The sequence below is a fragment of the Phytophthora parasitica genome (assembly GCF_000247585.1).
Source record: "Phytophthora parasitica INRA-310 unplaced genomic scaffold supercont2.29, whole genome shotgun sequence".
Classification (NCBI taxonomy): domain Eukaryota; phylum Oomycota; class Peronosporomycetes; order Peronosporales; family Peronosporaceae; genus Phytophthora; species Phytophthora nicotianae.
The window spans coordinates 810,438-827,317 of record NW_008649015.1 but is presented as its reverse complement, the minus strand read 5'-3'; the positions used below and the strand labels follow the sequence as shown (position 1 = coordinate 827,317).

General features: G+C 52.7%; 10 protein-coding genes across 13 annotated transcripts; 5 read left to right on the top strand and 5 right to left on the bottom strand.

Annotated features, from left to right (window-relative positions):
- Positions 1-68: 68 nt before the first annotated feature.
- On the bottom strand, positions 69-583 carry PPTG_12141 (hypothetical protein; the record flags this gene model as incomplete). The annotated part of the gene is made up of 2 exons (XM_008908373.1): positions 69-506; positions 572-583. 2 exons carry the CDS (start codon positions 581-583, stop codon positions 69-71), a joined length of 450 nt encoding a protein of 149 aa, XP_008906621.1.
- A 420-nt stretch (positions 584-1,003) lies between these two features.
- PPTG_12140 (hypothetical protein) lies at positions 1,004-4,811 on the top strand. The gene has a single exon (XM_008908372.1). It carries the CDS (start codon positions 1,072-1,074, stop codon positions 4,678-4,680), a length of 3,609 nt encoding a protein of 1,202 aa, XP_008906620.1. The 5' UTR covers positions 1,004-1,071; the 3' UTR covers positions 4,681-4,811.
- On the bottom strand, positions 4,633-6,186 carry PPTG_12139. 2 transcript variants are annotated; one of them, XM_008908371.1, is made up of 3 exons: positions 5,922-5,983; positions 5,615-5,849; positions 4,634-5,539 (listed from the first exon to the last, which is right to left on the bottom strand). In XM_008908371.1, the coding sequence occupies exons 2-3, from the start codon at positions 5,791-5,793 to the stop codon at positions 4,756-4,758; spliced, it is 963 nt and encodes a 320-aa protein (XP_008906619.1). In that variant the 5' UTR covers positions 5,794-5,849; positions 5,922-5,983; the 3' UTR covers positions 4,634-4,755. The 2 variants fall into 2 exon arrangements, with proteins under 2 accessions (XP_008906618.1, XP_008906619.1); XM_008908370.1 differs by having other exon boundaries at positions 4,633-5,539; positions 5,615-6,186.
- PPTG_12138 (NAK/MPSK protein kinase) lies at positions 5,895-7,594 on the top strand. The gene is made up of 7 exons (XM_008908369.1): positions 5,895-6,083; positions 6,149-6,401; positions 6,470-6,507; positions 6,581-6,692; positions 6,761-6,914; positions 6,981-7,203; positions 7,279-7,594. The coding sequence occupies exons 1-7, from the start codon at positions 5,923-5,925 to the stop codon at positions 7,355-7,357; spliced, it is 1,020 nt and encodes a 339-aa protein (XP_008906617.1). The 5' UTR covers positions 5,895-5,922; the 3' UTR covers positions 7,358-7,594.
- Positions 7,595-7,712: 118 nt separating this feature from the next.
- Positions 7,713-9,075, top strand: PPTG_12137 (hypothetical protein). Its single transcript, XM_008908368.1, has 2 exons — positions 7,713-8,060; positions 8,139-9,075. Exons 1-2 carry the CDS (start codon positions 7,881-7,883, stop codon positions 8,916-8,918), a joined length of 960 nt encoding a protein of 319 aa, XP_008906616.1. The 5' UTR covers positions 7,713-7,880; the 3' UTR covers positions 8,919-9,075.
- Positions 7,936-10,594, bottom strand: PPTG_12136 (hypothetical protein). Its single transcript, XM_008908367.1, has one exon. It carries the CDS (start codon positions 10,259-10,261, stop codon positions 9,125-9,127), a length of 1,137 nt encoding a protein of 378 aa, XP_008906615.1. The 5' UTR covers positions 10,262-10,594; the 3' UTR covers positions 7,936-9,124.
- A 497-nt stretch (positions 10,595-11,091) lies between these two features.
- On the top strand, positions 11,092-12,254 carry PPTG_12135 (hypothetical protein). The gene is made up of 4 exons (XM_008908366.1): positions 11,092-11,194; positions 11,270-11,403; positions 11,475-11,594; positions 11,725-12,254. The coding sequence occupies exons 1-4, from the start codon at positions 11,138-11,140 to the stop codon at positions 12,113-12,115; spliced, it is 702 nt and encodes a 233-aa protein (XP_008906614.1). The 5' UTR covers positions 11,092-11,137; the 3' UTR covers positions 12,116-12,254.
- Positions 12,245-14,581, top strand: PPTG_12134 (V-type proton ATPase subunit B, isoform). Its single transcript, XM_008908365.1, has 7 exons — positions 12,245-12,436; positions 12,503-12,558; positions 12,629-13,039; positions 13,109-13,630; positions 13,707-13,844; positions 13,920-14,201; positions 14,277-14,581. Exons 1-7 carry the CDS (start codon positions 12,361-12,363, stop codon positions 14,277-14,279), a joined length of 1,488 nt encoding a protein of 495 aa, XP_008906613.1. The 5' UTR covers positions 12,245-12,360; the 3' UTR covers positions 14,280-14,581.
- PPTG_12133 (hypothetical protein) lies at positions 14,434-15,995 on the bottom strand. Of its 3 annotated transcripts, none has more exons than XM_008908362.1 (5): positions 15,865-15,991; positions 15,712-15,788; positions 15,537-15,645; positions 14,714-15,476; positions 14,434-14,636 (listed from the first exon to the last, which is right to left on the bottom strand). In XM_008908362.1, the coding sequence occupies exons 1-5, from the start codon at positions 15,958-15,960 to the stop codon at positions 14,455-14,457; spliced, it is 1,227 nt and encodes a 408-aa protein (XP_008906610.1). In that variant the 5' UTR covers positions 15,961-15,991; the 3' UTR covers positions 14,434-14,454. The 3 variants fall into 3 exon arrangements, with proteins under 3 accessions (XP_008906610.1, XP_008906611.1, XP_008906612.1); XM_008908363.1 differs by having other exon boundaries at positions 14,714-15,464; XM_008908364.1 differs by having other exon boundaries at positions 14,714-15,464; positions 15,537-15,788; positions 15,865-15,995.
- A 99-nt stretch (positions 15,996-16,094) lies between these two features.
- PPTG_12132 (hypothetical protein) lies at positions 16,095-16,873 on the bottom strand. The gene is made up of 3 exons (XM_008908361.1): positions 16,691-16,873; positions 16,313-16,633; positions 16,095-16,238 (listed from the first exon to the last, which is right to left on the bottom strand). The coding sequence occupies exons 1-3, from the start codon at positions 16,851-16,853 to the stop codon at positions 16,153-16,155; spliced, it is 570 nt and encodes a 189-aa protein (XP_008906609.1). The 5' UTR covers positions 16,854-16,873; the 3' UTR covers positions 16,095-16,152.
- Positions 16,874-16,880: the final 7 nt, after the last annotated feature.

Genomic DNA, 16,880 nt, shown 5'->3' with positions numbered 1-16,880 from the left:
CCAGCCCCGCCGACGGGTACACAAGGTGAGCCCTCAGCAATCCCACGGTTATCGGAGTACCCCCTCCGTTAGTCGCAGTCCAGGGCACTGTGTGTCAGAGTGGATCGCAACGTGCTTTTGCGACCCCCACTCCACCACACTTTCTTCTTCTTGAGCCGACGCAGGAATTGACGCACAAACGGGTCTCGAGCAGGATTTCCGTATCCGCGGTTTTCTCCAGACTCGTCCTCGCGTATACTCCACGTGTTGACATTGGTTCCGTTGCTGTTTTGGTGAGAAGAATAGTAGCTGGCGACCGCAGATCTCGCCTTCTCAGCTGTTTGCAGTGAAATGGAACTGGAAGCCGAGATACTCTGCAAATATGCTATCAAAACGACGGGTAGTTTGTAGTGGCACTCGTGACGTGGGTCGGGGTAGCCGTTAGTGATGCAAAAATCGGAAAACTTCTTAAAACTGGCCTTGTAGACAGTCTGCGTAGCCTTCTTGATCACCTCGTTGGCCGTATGCTGACCATTTTTTAGCCAACTGATGAATCCCCAGCTCTCTCAGAGACGTCAGATTGAGAACTGACCACGTGTTGCATCCACGGGCCACGACTGAACCGTCGTACCTTTTTGTATGACTAGTACATTTTAGTATGAACGCGTACTTTTCCGTATGACTCGTACTTTTCAGTATGAATCTTCACTCTCCTATAAATACCCACGACAAAAAGTTTTAAAGTAAAAATCTTGTGAAAAAAATGTGTCAAAAAGTCGTGATGCAAATAACACCAAACAACCTCACAATGTTGTTCGAGCACAAGGAGGTTACTTCTAAATTACGCCAATACAAATTCCTAATACAGAGTTGGTGCTTCCTCGTACCGAAACAACGTCTGGGGGCACGAAAAAATTTGTTTTATAGGGCTAGGTGTAATTCAATACAAATAGATAGATAAGTGACTGTACGGGCTACTATTCGGATGTTGTTTCAGGAAGAGTAAGCTCTACTTCGTTCCGAAGCACTATTTAACCCGTATAAAAAAATCTTTTTGTGTAAACAACACTTCTCCGTGGTCGTACTTACTGCATGACCGGCCCCCCAACCAGAGCACAAAATACAAACGAGCGAGGGAAGCGACGGACGGGAGACGTCGAGATGGAGGGTAAGGCAGCGCTGGACGACGCCACGGAGCGCAAGAAGGCGCTGCTGGTATACAAGAGTAACCTCCAGTCGGCCTCCGACGACGACGACGATGCCTCAGACGAGGAAGAGGACGTGCCGGGTGTTAAGAGCGACGTGAGGGTTCCACCACCGCCAGCCAGAGTCGAGGACATGGAGGCACCCCGAGGTCTAACGAAACAGAATGTAGCCTTGGGTGAAGAGGACGACGAAGCGGATGCGTATGAGGAGGAGGAAGGCGGTGTACAGGTAGAGAAGGACGATGACGAGTCACTCAACGCGCCATCTGACGACGACTTGGACAGCACTGCGACACCGAGACGCTCCGAGACCGACGAAGACGATGACGAGTCGCCTAAGAGAGCAGAATCCCTTAACGCATCAACCCCAGCTCTAGAGGAGAGGAACAATATGAAGAATATGCCAGCGCACAGCGAGACGGACTCGGCATCGGAAGCAGCTGCGAACCGTGCGCCATCGCCCAGTCCCAGCAATGCTAGTGCCCAGCACGTGGACGACTCGACGACATTGACGCTCAAATCAGGCACCTCCAATGTGGGAGCGATCATCGCAGCTCGCCGTCGCACTGTGGCTCGCAAAGAGTGCGAGGCATGTCATGAACCGCGCAATGGGCGACGGGCGCTGCTGTGTCAGCAGTGCAAGTGCATGTACCACACGAGCTGCTTCCGTCAGCAGTTCCCCAAACTAGTGCCGGCCGCCAATCGCCAGTGGTATTGTCCAGACTGCGAGCCAGCCGTCAAGACCGCTTCGACTGAGAAACCTCCTGCTAACACGCCCCGCAAGCAGCACCGCAGCGATTTTTCTGCCAAAGGCCGAGCTAGTCGTGGTTCCAAGTCTTCTTCCTCTACAAACCGAGGCAAGGGTGAAATTGATGACAAGGCCGGGGTAGCAGGAGATGTAACTGGTACTGCTGCTGAGACGGAGGTACAGCGCTTGACGGATCTAGCTTTGCGCGGCGGGAAGAACATCAACTCTACGATACTGGAGCAGACAGGGGAGATGTTACATATCACGCAGACTCTAACGAAGGAGATCAACAGCGTCATGGGCCCGAATTGGCTTGAATATTCCAATGGCGCTGGAAATGGCAGTATTCACGGTGCTAGCACTGGCAATAACGACGTCAAACGTGAACAGCAACATCAACAACAGGTCGAATCTCCGCCCCCACCTCCGTTCCTGTTGGTTCCTGCATCATCAGCACACGCGTCTTCCGCTGCTTCTTCGCAGATTGTTGCAACAAACGATGCAAGTGCCAGTAACGGGAACAATGCCGGAATCTCAGAGAAAGATGTACTTCTGCGTCGAGTGCACAATGGCTTGGATTCCTTGAAGCAGCTGCTGGAGCAGCTACAAGTTGCAGGCATCCAGTTCGAGGTTGACTTTATTAGGGAGGCTAAAGCAACTCCCAACCAAGATCGCAAGTCTACATCGGCCAGTGGAGCCAGAAAGCAGGCGACAGGAACGGCCGGTCGATCTGCATCGGGCTCGAAAGGAAAGAGTGGCGCAAGTCGCTTGTATTCATCGAAGCAGATTCAGAAGCTGGAGGAATGGTACCAGCGATCCTCTCGACCCGAGTCTAGCGAGATCCACTCGATGTACCGCATCATCAATTGTCCAGACTATGCGGATCCAGAGTTGCAACCGGAAGGCATTTCAGTGAAGCAGATCCGCATCTGGTTTGACAACAGGCGTGCGAAGGAACGTCTGGACTACATGCGCCTCAAGATGAAGGACATTTCTACTACTGACATGGATGCTGACAGTGTCAAGAAGATGAAGGCTGCGTACATCGACGAAGCCAAGGAAGTGCTTGAGGCGCGAGTGTCACGGATGCGCGAGAATGGACAGGGCTCTGGCCATGTCGTTGATGAAGCGGATATGGCTTTGATTGCAAACACTGCAGACCAACCCATGCACGGCAGAGCGCCTAAAGCAATTCCATGTGGAGGATCGATGAGAGATGGGGTTGATAGACCTCCTACTTCTGGATCGAGCGTCCAGAAAAAGCGAATTCGAATCGATCATGTTGCTTCCGTGAGGAAGGCACTTAGGGACGCTCGTGACGCTGGCAAGAGCGAAGAGGAAACCAAAGCGTTACGTCTTGCTGCGATCGAACGTGCTCGAGAGAGGTTGCATGTTCCTTATAAGAATGCTCGCACTGGAGCGTCCAAACCGCTTGGAAAAGAGGAAGTCTCACACATCAAGATGAAGATGCTGAAGATGCTAGAGGAAGACGCATCTGCTGAGGAACTCACGGACATCATCGAGTTGTTGCTGTCTCTTATTATCCCGCGCGCCGTGCTGATTGAGTCAGGAATACAGCGGCAGTTGGAATTGGTTCTGATTGCTCACAAGGATAACAAGGAGCTTGTGCGACAGACGAAGAAGCTGCAAGACGAGTTTCAATGGATTGTGGAGAACGGAGATGCCCCGAGTGTGGTGGCTGCGATGGCTGGGGAGGCCAGTACTAACAAGAAGCGGAAGGAGAAACCACGGTCGCTACTGCTGAGTGTGGATACCGAATCTTTGCCTGGAACACCCGGATCGTCGCCGAGTTCAGGCCCGACACCTTCACCAGAGTCGCGGCGACCGCGTGTTAAGTTCTCCCTGGCTCAGCTGGTGAAGCTTGAGAAGTACTTTCACAAGGAAGACACTCCGAGCAAGAAGAAATTGGACAAAATTGCGGCGCGTTTGAATGCAATCGCGTCTTCGGACCCGTCGAGCGATGCGGCGCAGAGATCTATCGACTACAAGCAGATTCGCTGCTGGTTCTACAAGCGACGGTCTGCAAATCAACCGCCTCAAGCCTTGAGTGGTGCGGATCTGCATATTGATGACGCCGCCTCGAGCTCGTCTAGCTCCAGTGATACAGAGTCGGACAACGATACTAAATCGGAAAAAGGCTCCAAGTCCCGCGCCAAGTCGAAGTCAAAGACATTGGCCATTGCTCCTGGTGGGTCTGGTGCGAAGCGTAAAGCTGCTGTGAGTGACGATAAAAGTAACGCTAAGCGTTCTAAAACGGAGACTCCTAACGTCCATACTGCAGCTACAGAGACGACAGAAACAGTCAGTAGAAGCGACGAAGACTCCGCCGGAAGTGCACAAGCAGGACGGATCTTCAACGTGAAGCAGCTCGCAACAATAATCGAAGAGTACGAAAAGAACCCACGGCCGACTGTGGCTCGACTGGAGGAGTTGCTGAAGGTGCTGAACCAAGATGATCATACGGACGAGTACTCTGGGAATGCACTTGGAGTGACGAAGCAGCAGATCAAGACGTGGTTCTCTAACCGCCGCGCAAAGGAGCGTCTTGACCTTATTAAGATGAAGATCAAGGAGACGCGTGCAGGCCTCCAGGGGAGCAGTGAGTCGGACTCGGACGATGATGAACTCGAAGAAACGGAATCGATGCCTACAATTGCGCTTCCAGCCACCTCTGGTGAAAGGCGAACAGTAGTTGACGAGGCAGAGGATATGAAAGTTGATGCATGAATAGGTCGGTCAACCATGCTCAGTTCTGAGGCTCTAATGTGCTTTTTACCCCCTTTTCTATGGATAATCCATTGTCTAGTTCAGTTGGGGCCGACGTAGTTCATCGATGGCCACTGGCAATTTGACTGTGTCAATGAGCTTGACCATGCGGTAGGAGGATTCGACTGAAGTGATGCACTGCTTCAACGTCTTGCACAGGACGGGGTCATCCAGTGAATCGAGTTGGCGTAGCAAAGGATAAAGACCTCCATACTCAATGAGCAACTGCACCGCTTTCTCGTCGGTCAAGTTACTCACTCTAGGAAGCCTCTTCCAGTGGTGACCACACAGCGCATGGAAGTCGGGCAGCAACTTGGGGTGCAAGCCAAAAAATCTTCCACGCAAGTTTCGCTCGCGGATATATCGACGTCTGGATGGTTGGTAGATCTCCACAACGGCAGGAGCCAGGTCGATGCTGTCGGATACACTACTGTCTGTGGCTTCTGCGTCAGTTTCTACGTTGACGCCATCATGAACGAGCTGCAAGAAGTCATTGTCGTTGGAAATGAGCAGTACGTCGAAGCCAGCAGTCGTATACTGCGTCGAGTATGAGGCAATGATATCGTCCGCCTCCATCCCCGGGCGCTCGATGCAGTTCACGTTGGCCTTGCTGAAAACTTCTTTAGCGTATGCAAACTGCGGCACTAGTGACTGTGGTGTCGGCGCTCGGTCCGTCTTGTAGTCTGGCTGGATGATTCGTCTGGTGGTGGGGCGCTGTCTCGAGTCGAACACGACGGAAATGTGTTCAGGCTGGTGCGTCTTGTCCATCCGCCGTAGAAGTCGCAGAAGACCATCCACCGCGCCAGTCTGGATTCCGTCACTGTACAACCAAAGCACACAAAGGCGTTAGTCAGGGATGGCATTAAGTAGGCAAAATGGTGCCATCACCACGCACTGCTCGACGGTGGACAGCGGATCGTAGAAATGATAGAGCGCGTTGTTGCCGTCCACCAACAGACTCTTCTTCCGACAGATTGGTGCCTCCTCCAGCACTGCTGCAGCCGTAGCTAGCGAGCGTCGCCTACTGTTCACACAGGCGCCAGCAATTCCTCGCTGTAGCTGCACGCCTCTCATTGTTGACTGGAAGTTGTGCTTGTCATTGCTGTCAGATGGTCCCCTCCAATAACAACCTTTGCACCTAATCAGGTCTTTATTGCAAGGTAATAAATAAAGAATAGTTGTTCGAAAGCTCTTCACTTTACCATGGCGGAAAAGGAAGCGTTCTTGCCGGTAGCGCGGCAGTCGCCCGGCGCCACATCGAGCCGCATCTGCTCGGCCGTGACGTTCTTCCCCTTCTACGCAGCGCAGAGACTGCTGTCGTGTCTGGGCTACACGCACTCTATCCGTATGCAGAGCGGCCGAACGTACGCGAGTTTCCAGTTCTGTCGATGTCGGTATTTGTTATTGATTGACCTGTTGTGCTCTGTAGGGTGATAGTCAGCTCAGAGATTGCGCAGGGAGGCTTCTCTTTCGTCTATAAGGCCAGAGACACCGACACGGGCGAGGCTTTCGCTCTCAAGAAGATTCTATGTCAGACGAACGAGCAGGTGCAACTAGCCAAAGCGGAGATTCAAGCGCACAAGGCTTTTGCGCACCCGAACATCATGCCACTCTGTGACTACGCCGTGGTATCCACTGGTGTAGAGATGTTCGAATATTACCTACTGTTTCCGTTCATGGAGGTGCTTCAGCTTTTGGTATATTTTTTACTAGCTTATGGAGTTGGGACTAACTTCTCGGTTGTGGACAGAATGGAACGCTGCGTGATATGATTAACACTGCAATCAGGTATTAACTAGCTGTGAGTTGTTATGTGTGTGTTGCTTCTTTGCTAACAGTTTCCGGGTTAATGCGAGGGCAGCCAAGACGTCCGGATTCCTGAGGCGCAGATTCTGGACATGTTTCTCCAGATTTGTCGGGCTGTAGCAGAGCTACACTCCAAGTCGCCGCCGCTCGCACATCGTGATATTAAGGTAATGAATAGCTGTGTTACTGGATACTTGTGCTATTGGGTTTCTTACTGATGGTTTATTCGTTGCAGCCGGAGAATGTCATGCTGTCCGACGAGGGCGAGCCGCTGCTAACGGACTTCGGCTCCGTCACCAATGCTGACGTCACTATCTCTAAGCGCTCCGACGCACTATTACTACAAGAGCACGCTGCACAGCAGAGCTCGATGGCGTATCGCGCACCAGGTACGGAAGCAGAGCTTACTCGTTGACGTTACTCCTGCTGGACTCATGTTGTTTCATCTTTCCCAGAGCTCTACGATGTGCCGGATAATACGCACATTTCCAGCGCCACTGATGTGTGGTCGCTAGGCTGTCTGCTGTACGCAATGGCGTTCGGGTACTCGCCGTTCGAGTGCTCCTTCTACGACTCGGGCGTCGTTCGCGTGGTGGAGTGCACATACCTGGCGGTGATTGGACCTATCAAGTTCCCGAAGAACTGCTCGTACTCCTCCAAGTTCTGTGAGATGATTCGGTGAGTAGGTATCTGCGGTATGTCTGGGTTTACATGTGGCTTATGACAACGTTGTCATGGTTGTGCAAACTGCAGGTGGATCCTGAATCAAGACGCAACCGCCCGACCAACAGTGTTCAATGTGATTGAGCGGCTGCATAACCTTAACGAGTAAATGTAATGGTGAAAACGAGCCGCGTAGCCCGTACGAATGCAATACCTTGCGTTGTTCTTCAAAGTCACTAGCACGATGTAGCTTTAATGACAAGTAAACGGTGGCGGGAGACTGGTGCCATAGGTATGAAGCTGGCTAACCACATTTTCAAGTCAAGCAGCATCGCCAGATGCAGTAGTTCTGAACGACGATACAGCAGAAATAAAGCACTGTGCACCACGCTAGATGTCTTCCGTTGGATAAGTCATGAATCCGGTGGAATTTCCATCGTTGTTTTTTCGCGCAGATAAACAAATCAAACTTTTGGACACAAAGTTCGTCGTGGATTGGTTGTGCATTGCAATATTTCGTGAGTAGCACGTCGAGGATTGGCTGAGTATCACAATATTTACATGAGTAACGAAAGAGATTGTGAAGCCAGTTGAGCAAGTGCAAGCAAGGCCTCCAGAGTCGAGTAGTCATCGGTCGAATCGCTCGGCATCACCAGAGGCAGGGGGAGAGCAACCGCAGAAAAATAAGCACAATGGCGATGGGAAAGTCGAAGTCCAAGAGCAGCGGCAAGCTGTCGGATAAGGACATGGAGCAGCACCGTGAGTACATGAAGAAGTACAAAATGCAGTCGAGCGACCTGGACAAGCACGAGGTGCACTACAAGGACCACTACGAGCTGCTGGGGATCTCTCGCGACGCGTCACACACGGAGGTGCGTCAGCAGCAGAGGGTAGATAGGAGAAATTGTGCGGAACTAACGGAGACCCCCTCGCTGCTATTGTTGTTTTAGATCCGGAAGGCTTACAGAAAGTTGGCACTCAAGTGCCACCCAGACAGGAAACCGTCGCCCGAGGCACTGGCGCGGTGGGAGGGTGTGCCGGCGGCGTACGCGGTGCTATCGAACCCAAACGACCGCGCCGAATATGACGCCACCTTACCAACGCGCGATGCGCTAGTAGAGTTCTACCGTGCCTACAACCCGGCCAAATTGGACAACGCCACCATCGACACCATCATCGACGGCTGGTACGGCCGCGAAGTTGAGCTCTTTGAGATGCTCAACGCCAAGTATGAGGTGGCGCCGCATCAGGGCACCACGAAGGCCGCTCAGCGCGCTGCTGCGATGTCGGTATCACGGGAGAAGGCGCACAAGATCGCGATGGACAACCAGACGTACAAGTCGAAAGACGCCGCGAATGCTGAGATCACATGGACGGGGGCTATTGGATCGGCCTTCTGCTGTAAGAGCGTGCTCTCACGCTGGTTCAGCACCACTTACTACGAGGTGGACACGACCAGTCCAGGATTCCTGGGGTCGCACGGCGCCTCGGATACACCCGGCCAGGCCATGCCCATGAATCTACAGTCCCCGGCTACACCCTCGCAGCTATCGCAACCTGTGAGTCCGGAGTTCGAGCCGCCTGTTGATGCAGACAACTCGTCCACAGCTACGACTGCTGACGGATCGCCACCCAGCGGAGACGAAAGCTGCGCAAGGTCAAGGAACGACTACAGAGCTTCGCCGCCAGGCCCACGAGCCTCGCAAACGAACGTCGCAGCGGCTAGCTAAGTGTTTAAAGCCCGTGAGGTTTGGATGTGGTGCAGATTGTTGCCATTTTACATGCTTCACATCCGTACTGGTGTCAGGAGTAGATGCCGAATAAATTATCAATGTCTTCCAAGTAGTAGTATAATGCCTACGCTGCAGCGTGCTTCTTGCTAACTGACGTGACTGGTAGTAGAAGTTGGTGGAGTGTCGTTGTCACACAGGCCGACTTACGAAAAGTCTGCCAGCGGCTCCGTGGAAAGTGAAAGTGACCAAGAGATCGCGCCCTTGCTCCAGTCAAGCTCAGCTTCCTTCATCCAGTCGTTCATCCAGTTGCTCTTCTTCAGGATCTCCTGAGCGCAGGGCTTGAGTGTGGCATCTCCATCTGACAGCTCCTCTTGCGACAGGTCTGTCAGAGTCAAATCCACGAAGGCGGACGGGTCATTCCACTCGTCAGCACTTAGAGGCGAGGGGGACTGGTCCATGGTCGAAGCGAATCCAAGCATCAAGCTGACTCCATCCTTCATGGACGGCGCGCTGTTGTCCTCCTTCGCGGTCGCAGTCAACTTCGTATTGTCCTCGACTTTCACGACGGGAACGCGCGTTATGAGGCTGGAGACTGGGGGAAGTACGACTTGTTCGGGGGTTGCATCATCGTCGGATCTCTGATTAGTCTCTGAGGCTGGACGCGGAGCGATGACGCTCTTAGTGGAGGGACAGGCGTCACTTGCCGAGACGCTGGTGAATTCGACCTTTTGTCCGATTTTCTTGGCAAACTTGCAGAATTCACGGGTCCAGTAGTCCGCCTCAGCAGCTTTGAGCTCCTGGATGTTGAGGTTGGGCCCGAACTTGCAGCGGTACTGGACGTGCCAATAGTAGTGGTTGCGTAGGTTCGAGAGCTGCTTCTGGAGCTTCACGTGCAGATTGTAGCAGTAGTTCTTCTCGCGTTGGTAGAAGAAATTCTGCTTGCCGATAGCCTGGCCCGTGTATTTCTTGGTCACGCGCAGCGGGTCGCACTGCAGCATGTTGGCCATGAACACGCGCAGGTGCAGCCCATCCGCGAGCGGCAGCGCACCCAGCTTGAACTGTTTCATCAGCAGGTTGGCGTATTTGTGCTCATCGATACTCCACTTGCCCTTACGCGCACTCGTGTTCGACCGGTTCTTGCTTTCACGGAACACGAGTACGTTGCTCACGGGCTCGTTGCACACCTCGCAGTGTGTCGCTGGCCATGCGAAGATGCAGCGAGGGTGGAAGCGATGTCCGCATCCGTCCAGCTCCAGAATCGCGCCACAGGACTTGCAAGCCTCGCAGCGCGTCGAGTTGTCGCCTTCCGGGGTGGCAGGAGCGGCAGCGTCGTGGTCCATTGCAGCGCCTCTGAAATTGTAGAGTGGAGCTCTTTACGCAGTGCATTGAACCAAAAAGTGTATCGTCTGCAACAATGAGAACGTTCTCTAAATGGAGGATTCTGATTGGATAACGATTGCCAACCGTCCCGTAGGGAACGTGGCGGAGCAGCTCTCTCCATACCGTCCACAGTGTCCACGGGGCCCCCAGAAAGAAGACCAGCACCTCGAACGCCTGCTCGTATTGGCGGAGTGCTTGGTGGTTTGGTTTTAGGTGGTCTGGTACGCCCTGCGGATCCGGACAGTAGCTGCGGAAAGCGTCCCGTTGCCGCTGACCGGCAGGAAACTTGGAGTTCAACCAGTCGATATGTGTCTGCATTTCTGTGGCTTACACCAAACAGTGTGGTGCACCTAAATTCTATCAAACAGCATAGCGTTTACCTACCCGCTTAGTACCGGTTTTTTACGGGTAAATTGTCCGATAGTTAAGTCCAGAAAAATCGGTAACTGTTTCAACTCCGGACACTGTGAAAAAGAAACAAGTCAACCCAATGTTGTGAAAAAAGCATTTTTTCTTTTGCTTGCTTTTACCCGAAAATCCAGGATTTTCTGGAAAATCCAGGATCGTCATTGGATAGAAACAAATTAAAAGTACCGCATAATTACCGGTAAACCGCCGTTAAAGTGTATGCTCTATAAAATAATGCTCTTAAACTGACTAGGTGCGGTAATTGACCTGCTCTCGCGTACCGTAGCACATCGCTTAAATACGTCCTAGGAAATATCATAATTTATTCCGGTGTACAGTGTAAAGCAACGATTGGCCAATATAGACTTCATTAAAAAGGTAAGCGCAGTGTGTGGTCTTGAGCATTTTGCTTGTAGACCCCCTGCATTATGATCTCGCGAGTGGGCCTTACTGCTGCTGCCAAGAGTGGCGCTGTCTCTCGAGCAGTACGTTAATCTGCACCTGCTATATGAAGGTGTAACGCCATTAGCATCTCTGACTTTGTCTCTGTGCTACCACAGCTCTCGACCTCGGCCTCAGAGACCTACTCGTTCGTCCAGGCTCGCGCCGAGTACCGCAAGGAGATCGCGTCGCTCCGCAAGGACTTTATTGAGGAGGAGAAACGCCGCAGAGAGAAACTCGCGCGTGATGCAGAGTACGTGAAGCGGCAAATTTTCGGCTGCGATAGGAACGAAAAGCACTAACTCGACTATTTCTCGCATACAGGGCTCAGCGCCAGAAAATTATGAAGGCTAAGGCGGCCCGACTAGAGATTAAGCGCCAGCAGCAGGCAATCCGCGCTAAGGAGGTCGCTCGTGAGAAGGCCATCCACGACGAGAAAGTCAGGTGGGTCTCTTGAAGTGGCAATGCACATGTCGGCTGGGCACTTCTCGCTTGTCATTACTCAAGAGATTGTGCCCGCCGCGGACAAGCAGAAATCGTCGAGTAACTGATGAAATGTGGTTTCTGCTTGCAGGAAATACTTCGAGGAGAAGGTGGTGGTGCGCCAGGAGCGGAACGCCGAAGTGGAGCGCCGTCGCGAGGCACTGGTGGCCTCGTTGCGCCAACAGAGTGCCAAGTGGACAACCGGGGAGAATTACGCGGAGAAGCTCAAGGAGGACGTCTTCATCTACTCTCCGCAGCAGATCTCAGCCCGGGGCTCGTTCGACCCGTCGAGCACGTCGGGCAGCGCCGTTTCCTGGCTCGAGAAGCTCCAGCGGATGAAGCCTGCTGGAGTGCAAGACACCAGCGACGAGGCTGCCGCATCTGCCGTTGCGTCGGCTGCCGACGAGGAGGATGCCACCACGTACGTCTCCAGCGACGACGACGGCGTGGAAGCTTCCAAGCCGAAGAAGGAGGACGAATAAGCCAAAAGAGCGGAGCACCCGTACTATTTCTCTCCTTGACACGAGTACACACTACCTAGACACTTGTTGAGCCCTGTTTATTGCGTTGCTTGTCTTAATGATCTTGGCGCCTGCGTTGCCGGCTCCTGAGCCGAATAGACCGTAGTTGAAGCTCCTTTTCGTACTTAGTCCGATAGTAGGGAGGCGTTGAAATCTTAGAAATCTTTCTAGCGGCCGAAGCGAAGCATCGAGTAGATTGAAGAGTGATGGTGACGGCGGAGCAGGCCTTCCAGGCGAACGCAGCGGCGGTGGTGCGTGACTACTACGTGGAGCCGCGAATCGGTGCGTCTTGAGTCGATTGTGAGTGTGTGGACTGCCCGTGATTGATCCGCTTTGGATCTTCCGCAGATTACCGCACCATCTCGGGTGTGAACGGCCCGCTGGTCATTCTGGAGAATGTCAAGGTGCGTTGAACCGGCAGATCCACTGCGCAGTCGGGTGTACTGATGTGGCGCTTATTTTCTTCTTGTTTAGCTGCCCAAGTTCGCCGAGATCGTTAACCTGACGCTGGCCAGCGGCGAAAAGCGCCAGGGTAAAGTACTGGAAGTGCAGGGCAGCAAGGCCGTTGTGCAGGTGTTCGAAGGCACGGATGGCATCGATAACCGCCACACACACTGTGAGTTCACGGGCGATGTCCTGAAGATGGCCATCTCGGAGGAAATGTTGGGTCGCGCCTTCAACGGCTCCGGTAAGGCCATCGACGGCGCCCCTGCCGTCGTGGCTGAAGAATACTTGGACATCGAGGGCCAGCCCATCAACCCGTCGTGCCGTGACTATCCCAAGGAGATGATTCAAACGGGTATCTCCGCTATTGACGTGATGAACTCCATCGCTCGTGGACAGAAGATCCCGCTCTTCTCCGCCGCTGGTCTGCCCCACAACGAGGTACTAGGCAACAATGCTCGAGTTTGTATTACGCTAGAGCTGACTGTATATTGTGTGTGTGCTATGCAGATTGCCGCGCAAATTGTACGCCAGGCGGGTCTGGTGCAACGCAAGGACGTGGTGGACTCCCACGATGACAACTTCGCCATTGTGTTCGGTGCTATGGGTGTCAACATGGAGACAGCTCGTTTCTTCCGTAACGATTTCGAGGAGAGTGGATCTATGCAGAAGACGGCGCTGTTCATGAATCTGGCCAATGATCCTACCATTGAGCGTATTGTGACGCCGCGCCTGGCGTTGACCACGGCCGAGTATCTCGCCTACGAGCGCGACATGCACGTGCTGGTCATCCTGACGGATATGAGTTCGTACGCTGATGCCCTTCGCGAGGTGTCTGCTGCCCGTGAAGAAGTGCCCGGACGTCGTGGTTACCCTGGTTACATGTACACGGATCTGTCGACACTGTACGAGCGTGCTGGTCGTGTGACGGGCCGCAATGGTTCCATCACGCAGCTACCCATTTTGACCATGCCCAACGATGATATCACTCACCCCATTCCGGATTTGACGGGCTACATTACGGAAGGACAGGTAATTATTGGATCGTACTGCCATCACAACGAGATTTGGCTTGCTAACGTGATATTTGTTGCTGTTGTTGCTGTAGATTTACGTGGATCGTCAGCTGCACAACCGTCAGATCTTCCCGCCTATTAACGTGTTGCCATCGTTGTCGCGTTTGATGAAGAGTGCTATTGGCGAGGGTATGACGCGCGATGATCACAGCGCAGTGTCGAATCAGCTGGTAGGGTGACTATGAGTTGGTGAACTCGTGTGATCTAGATCTTGACGGTTTGTTTGATGTGTTCATGTGTAATAGTATGCTAGTTACGCTACCGGCAAGGATGTCCAGGCCATGAAGGCTGTGGTCGGTGAGGAGGCTCTTTCGCTGGAAGACCATCTGTACCTCAAGTTTACGGACAAGTTCGAGGGGAAGTTCATCGCGCAGGGTCCGTACCAGTCGCGTGACATCTTCGAGTCATTGGACCTCGCTTGGTCGCTCTTCCGCGCATTCCCGAAGGAGTTGTTGAAGAAGATTCCGAAGAAGCATCTGGACACGTACTATGCGCGTCGGACGCAAGCGCGTGAGGAGAAGGAAGAGGTGGCGTCCTGTTGATGTGGAGTTTGTGAACGATACGACCGATGACTGACGTTTTGTATGCTTTGCGATGTGTAGTGAGCGAGCTTGCCATGCTGAGCCCTTCTGGGTGCTATTGATGCTGCGTTCGTGGCAATGGATAAGGATTACAGTATCTGCGAGGGTTCTAGCATCGCATTTCTTCTTTCAAGCTCTGCACTTGTTCCAAATGTGTTGAAGAATCTACAAGTAAAATGAGAGCTGTTTGAAGAGTTTATTAAGTTACTTGCTTTGTGGTATTGGCAGCAGATGGCTTGCGCCTTCGTCGTCTAACTGCTGGTGGCGGTTGCGCTGGTTGCCATTCAGGGTCTGTATGTTGAAGCACAAGACGACATTGCCGTACACTGAAGTGCCGTTTGCGGCACGATTCGCACATTCGTTTGAACTCTGGGGTTTTAGCTGCACAGCGGGGCATACACAGCGGTATTAGAGCAACAATACAATAGCGAGGTAGTACTACAGTAGGAAATGCTCACCTGGAGGCCGAACGGGGACTACACTTCGAGCTGGTAAAGGCGTCTGCAACTGTGGTTGCCACTGCGACATTGGCATCAGCCCTCTCACGGCTTGAGGATTGAACATCAGTTGTGGAGCTCCAGGAAATGCTAAGAGCATGTTGAACATTGAGTGTGCTGGAGGCAGAGCGATCTTGGGGACGCTATTCCCGACCATGGCTGGCTTAATCGGCTGCTCTGCACTACTGGCCATTGGAATAGGTGATATGTGCGGAGGCATTGGCAACGATGGGGTCGCTGTAGGCATAGCTAGCTGGTTTGCAAGCAGCAGGTTCATAGGCGCCATTGGAGGAGCAGAACCTGGTGCAGAAGCTCCTTTCGTCGCTTGTAAGAACGCAGCGATATGTTGGTGCGCACGCAGCTGATTCGCCAGTGCTATGCCTCCACTCCCTTGTTGTGTGTTCTTCTCTCCTGACTTTGCAGTAGCGACCTCCAACATGCCATTTGCATTTTCGTTCATGATTGCACTGACGCCTTCCTCCTCCAGCACTTGATGTCGCGACTTGATCCATTGCTCCTTGGATCGTTGGATTTCACGAACCCTTTCGCCTGCTTCGATAGCTGTAAGCAATGCACCACGTTGCGCTTTCTTTTTTACCGCTTTCTGTTTTGCTGTCGTATTTTTCTCCGCTGTTGGAGCAGACTCTTGTCCATTCGCAGCGTCGGTAGTCAGATCAACTACTACTGGAGGCTCCGATTCATCGCTCTTCGTCTGCAATGGCAACTACAGTGTTAGATAATATACAATAGTAGAGGAATATCATGGGGCTGCAAGACGCAGTACCGTGGTGAGATTGCTGATGTTGTTGCTGTTAGTATTGCTGTAGACACCGAACATGGAGTCGATGAACTCGGCCATCTCCATCAGGTCTCGGTGCAGAATGCGCTGGTACCTACAGCAAACACCACGTTCACTACTGCAACACATTACTACAGCTTCATTACGCAAGACCACTCACGCGATAAGTCCTTCTACGTCTCCTTCAGCTTGGCTCTCGGCCGCCGCTACGATCAAGTCCTCGTTGACGGTTAGCATCTATGAGTGAACACAGCAATATTGAGCCTCTGGAGACACGATACAGCACAAGAGAGAGAGAGAGAGAAGCGCGTACGTCTGCAAACACATCCGAGATGGAGGAAGCGGCCCCGCTGTCCTCGTTGTCCGCTGCGGCCGCAGAAGAAGCCGACCAGCGCAGGCTGTTGCTCATCTTGGAGCAAATTGCATTTGGCGGGAATAGGGAAAATACAACCTAAATAGTGGACCCTATTTGGCGCCATGGGATCGAAGCCCGTCCTTCCTCCTTCACTATTAGCGATGAAGGAGCATTTAAGCATTTAAATACCAGAGGAAGGTAGCTTGTTTAGACTACACTGTAGTCGATGTCGAATAAAATTAAGAATTACGTATCAAAATCGCTATCGGAGATGTCATCGTAGACCCATTGATCTTCCTCGGCGTCGATGTCAACCATCAACAAGTCTCCCTCTGCAAATAAAATAACATCATAGTTAAGCACCGAGCTGGAAATGAAGTCATATACTGATAAACCTCTGACGCACCACTGCACGTTTCCCAGTCGAGCATGTCCACTGCGAGTCGCTCTACCAGCGAGCACGATGTTTTCTTCTGCGTCGTTTTCTGCTTCTTCGGTTTGGTGGTAGACGTGGTACGCGCATTCTTCTTCTTCTTTGCCGTCTCAATAGCCGGTGCCCACACATGTGCGCGTTGCGCCTGTTGAATCGGGCGCAACGATTCTGGACCTGCTTCCTGTTGTCTTGACTGTGCATCCGCGAGCTCACTAATCTGCGAGAGCACATTTAGCTGTGACGCGGGTGACAGCTGAAGCTCTCTGTGTGTATTCTGCAATCTGGAGTCGGTCTCTGAGCGTGCACATGTCAAATTATAGTACACAGCATACTAGATATCTATCACGTTACCGTTTTGCCGAGGCGCTGAGACCTGTGCAGCACACACCGCACTCGATGTCTCCGCCGTCTCCGACTGTCGCTGCTCCTCAACTGCCGCTGAGTAGGCCCATATACACGGGGACAGGGGCGAGTCTTCGTCCAGCACCGTCTCGGCATCGCTGTTGGGTGTCATCAATCAAGTTGAAGTGAACCATTCGTA

Coding starts and splice junctions, on each gene's coding strand:
- PPTG_12140 (XM_008908372.1), top strand. CDS start 1,072: ATGACCGGCCCCCCAACCAGAGCACAAAATACAAACGAGCGAGGGAAG.
- PPTG_12139 (XM_008908370.1), bottom strand. CDS start 5,793: ATGAGAGGCGTGCAGCTACAGCGAGGAATTGCTGGCGCCTGTGTGAAC. Junction 5,540..5,614: donor CCGCTGTCCACCGTCGAGCA/GTGCGTGGTGAT, acceptor TTGGTTGTACAG/TGACGGAATCCAGACTGGCG.
- PPTG_12138 (XM_008908369.1), top strand. CDS start 5,923: ATGGCGGAAAAGGAAGCGTTCTTGCCGGTAGCGCGGCAGTCGCCCGGC. Junction 6,084..6,148: donor CGTATGCAGAGCGGCCGAAC/GTACGCGAGTTT, acceptor TGTGCTCTGTAG/GGTGATAGTCAGCTCAGAGA. Junction 6,508..6,580: donor ATGATTAACACTGCAATCAG/GTATTAACTAGC, acceptor ATGCGAGGGCAG/CCAAGACGTCCGGATTCCTG.
- PPTG_12137 (XM_008908368.1), top strand. CDS start 7,881: ATGGCGATGGGAAAGTCGAAGTCCAAGAGCAGCGGCAAGCTGTCGGAT. Junction 8,061..8,138: donor GCGACGCGTCACACACGGAG/GTGCGTCAGCAG, acceptor TTGTTGTTTTAG/ATCCGGAAGGCTTACAGAAA.
- PPTG_12136 (XM_008908367.1), bottom strand. CDS start 10,261: ATGGACCACGACGCTGCCGCTCCTGCCACCCCGGAAGGCGACAACTCG.
- PPTG_12135 (XM_008908366.1), top strand. CDS start 11,138: ATGATCTCGCGAGTGGGCCTTACTGCTGCTGCCAAGAGTGGCGCTGTC. Junction 11,195..11,269: donor GTGGCGCTGTCTCTCGAGCA/GTACGTTAATCT, acceptor GTGCTACCACAG/CTCTCGACCTCGGCCTCAGA. Junction 11,404..11,474: donor AAACTCGCGCGTGATGCAGA/GTACGTGAAGCG, acceptor TCTCGCATACAG/GGCTCAGCGCCAGAAAATTA.
- PPTG_12134 (XM_008908365.1), top strand. CDS start 12,361: ATGGTGACGGCGGAGCAGGCCTTCCAGGCGAACGCAGCGGCGGTGGTG. Junction 12,559..12,628: donor TCATTCTGGAGAATGTCAAG/GTGCGTTGAACC, acceptor CTTCTTGTTTAG/CTGCCCAAGTTCGCCGAGAT. Junction 13,845..13,919: donor GCGCAGTGTCGAATCAGCTG/GTAGGGTGACTA, acceptor CATGTGTAATAG/TATGCTAGTTACGCTACCGG.
- PPTG_12133 (XM_008908362.1), bottom strand. CDS start 15,960: ATGAGCAACAGCCTGCGCTGGTCGGCTTCTTCTGCGGCCGCAGCGGAC. Junction 15,789..15,864: donor TCTCGGATGTGTTTGCAGAC/GTACGCGCTTCT, acceptor GTTCACTCATAG/ATGCTAACCGTCAACGAGGA. Junction 15,646..15,711: donor GACGTAGAAGGACTTATCGC/GTGAGTGGTCTT, acceptor TGTTTGCTGTAG/GTACCAGCGCATTCTGCACC.
- PPTG_12132 (XM_008908361.1), bottom strand. CDS start 16,853: ATGACACCCAACAGCGATGCCGAGACGGTGCTGGACGAAGACTCGCCC. Junction 16,634..16,690: donor CTCAGCGCCTCGGCAAAACG/GTAACGTGATAG, acceptor GTGCACGCTCAG/AGACCGACTCCAGATTGCAG. Junction 16,239..16,312: donor CGACTGGGAAACGTGCAGTG/GTGCGTCAGAGG, acceptor TTTTATTTGCAG/AGGGAGACTTGTTGATGGTT.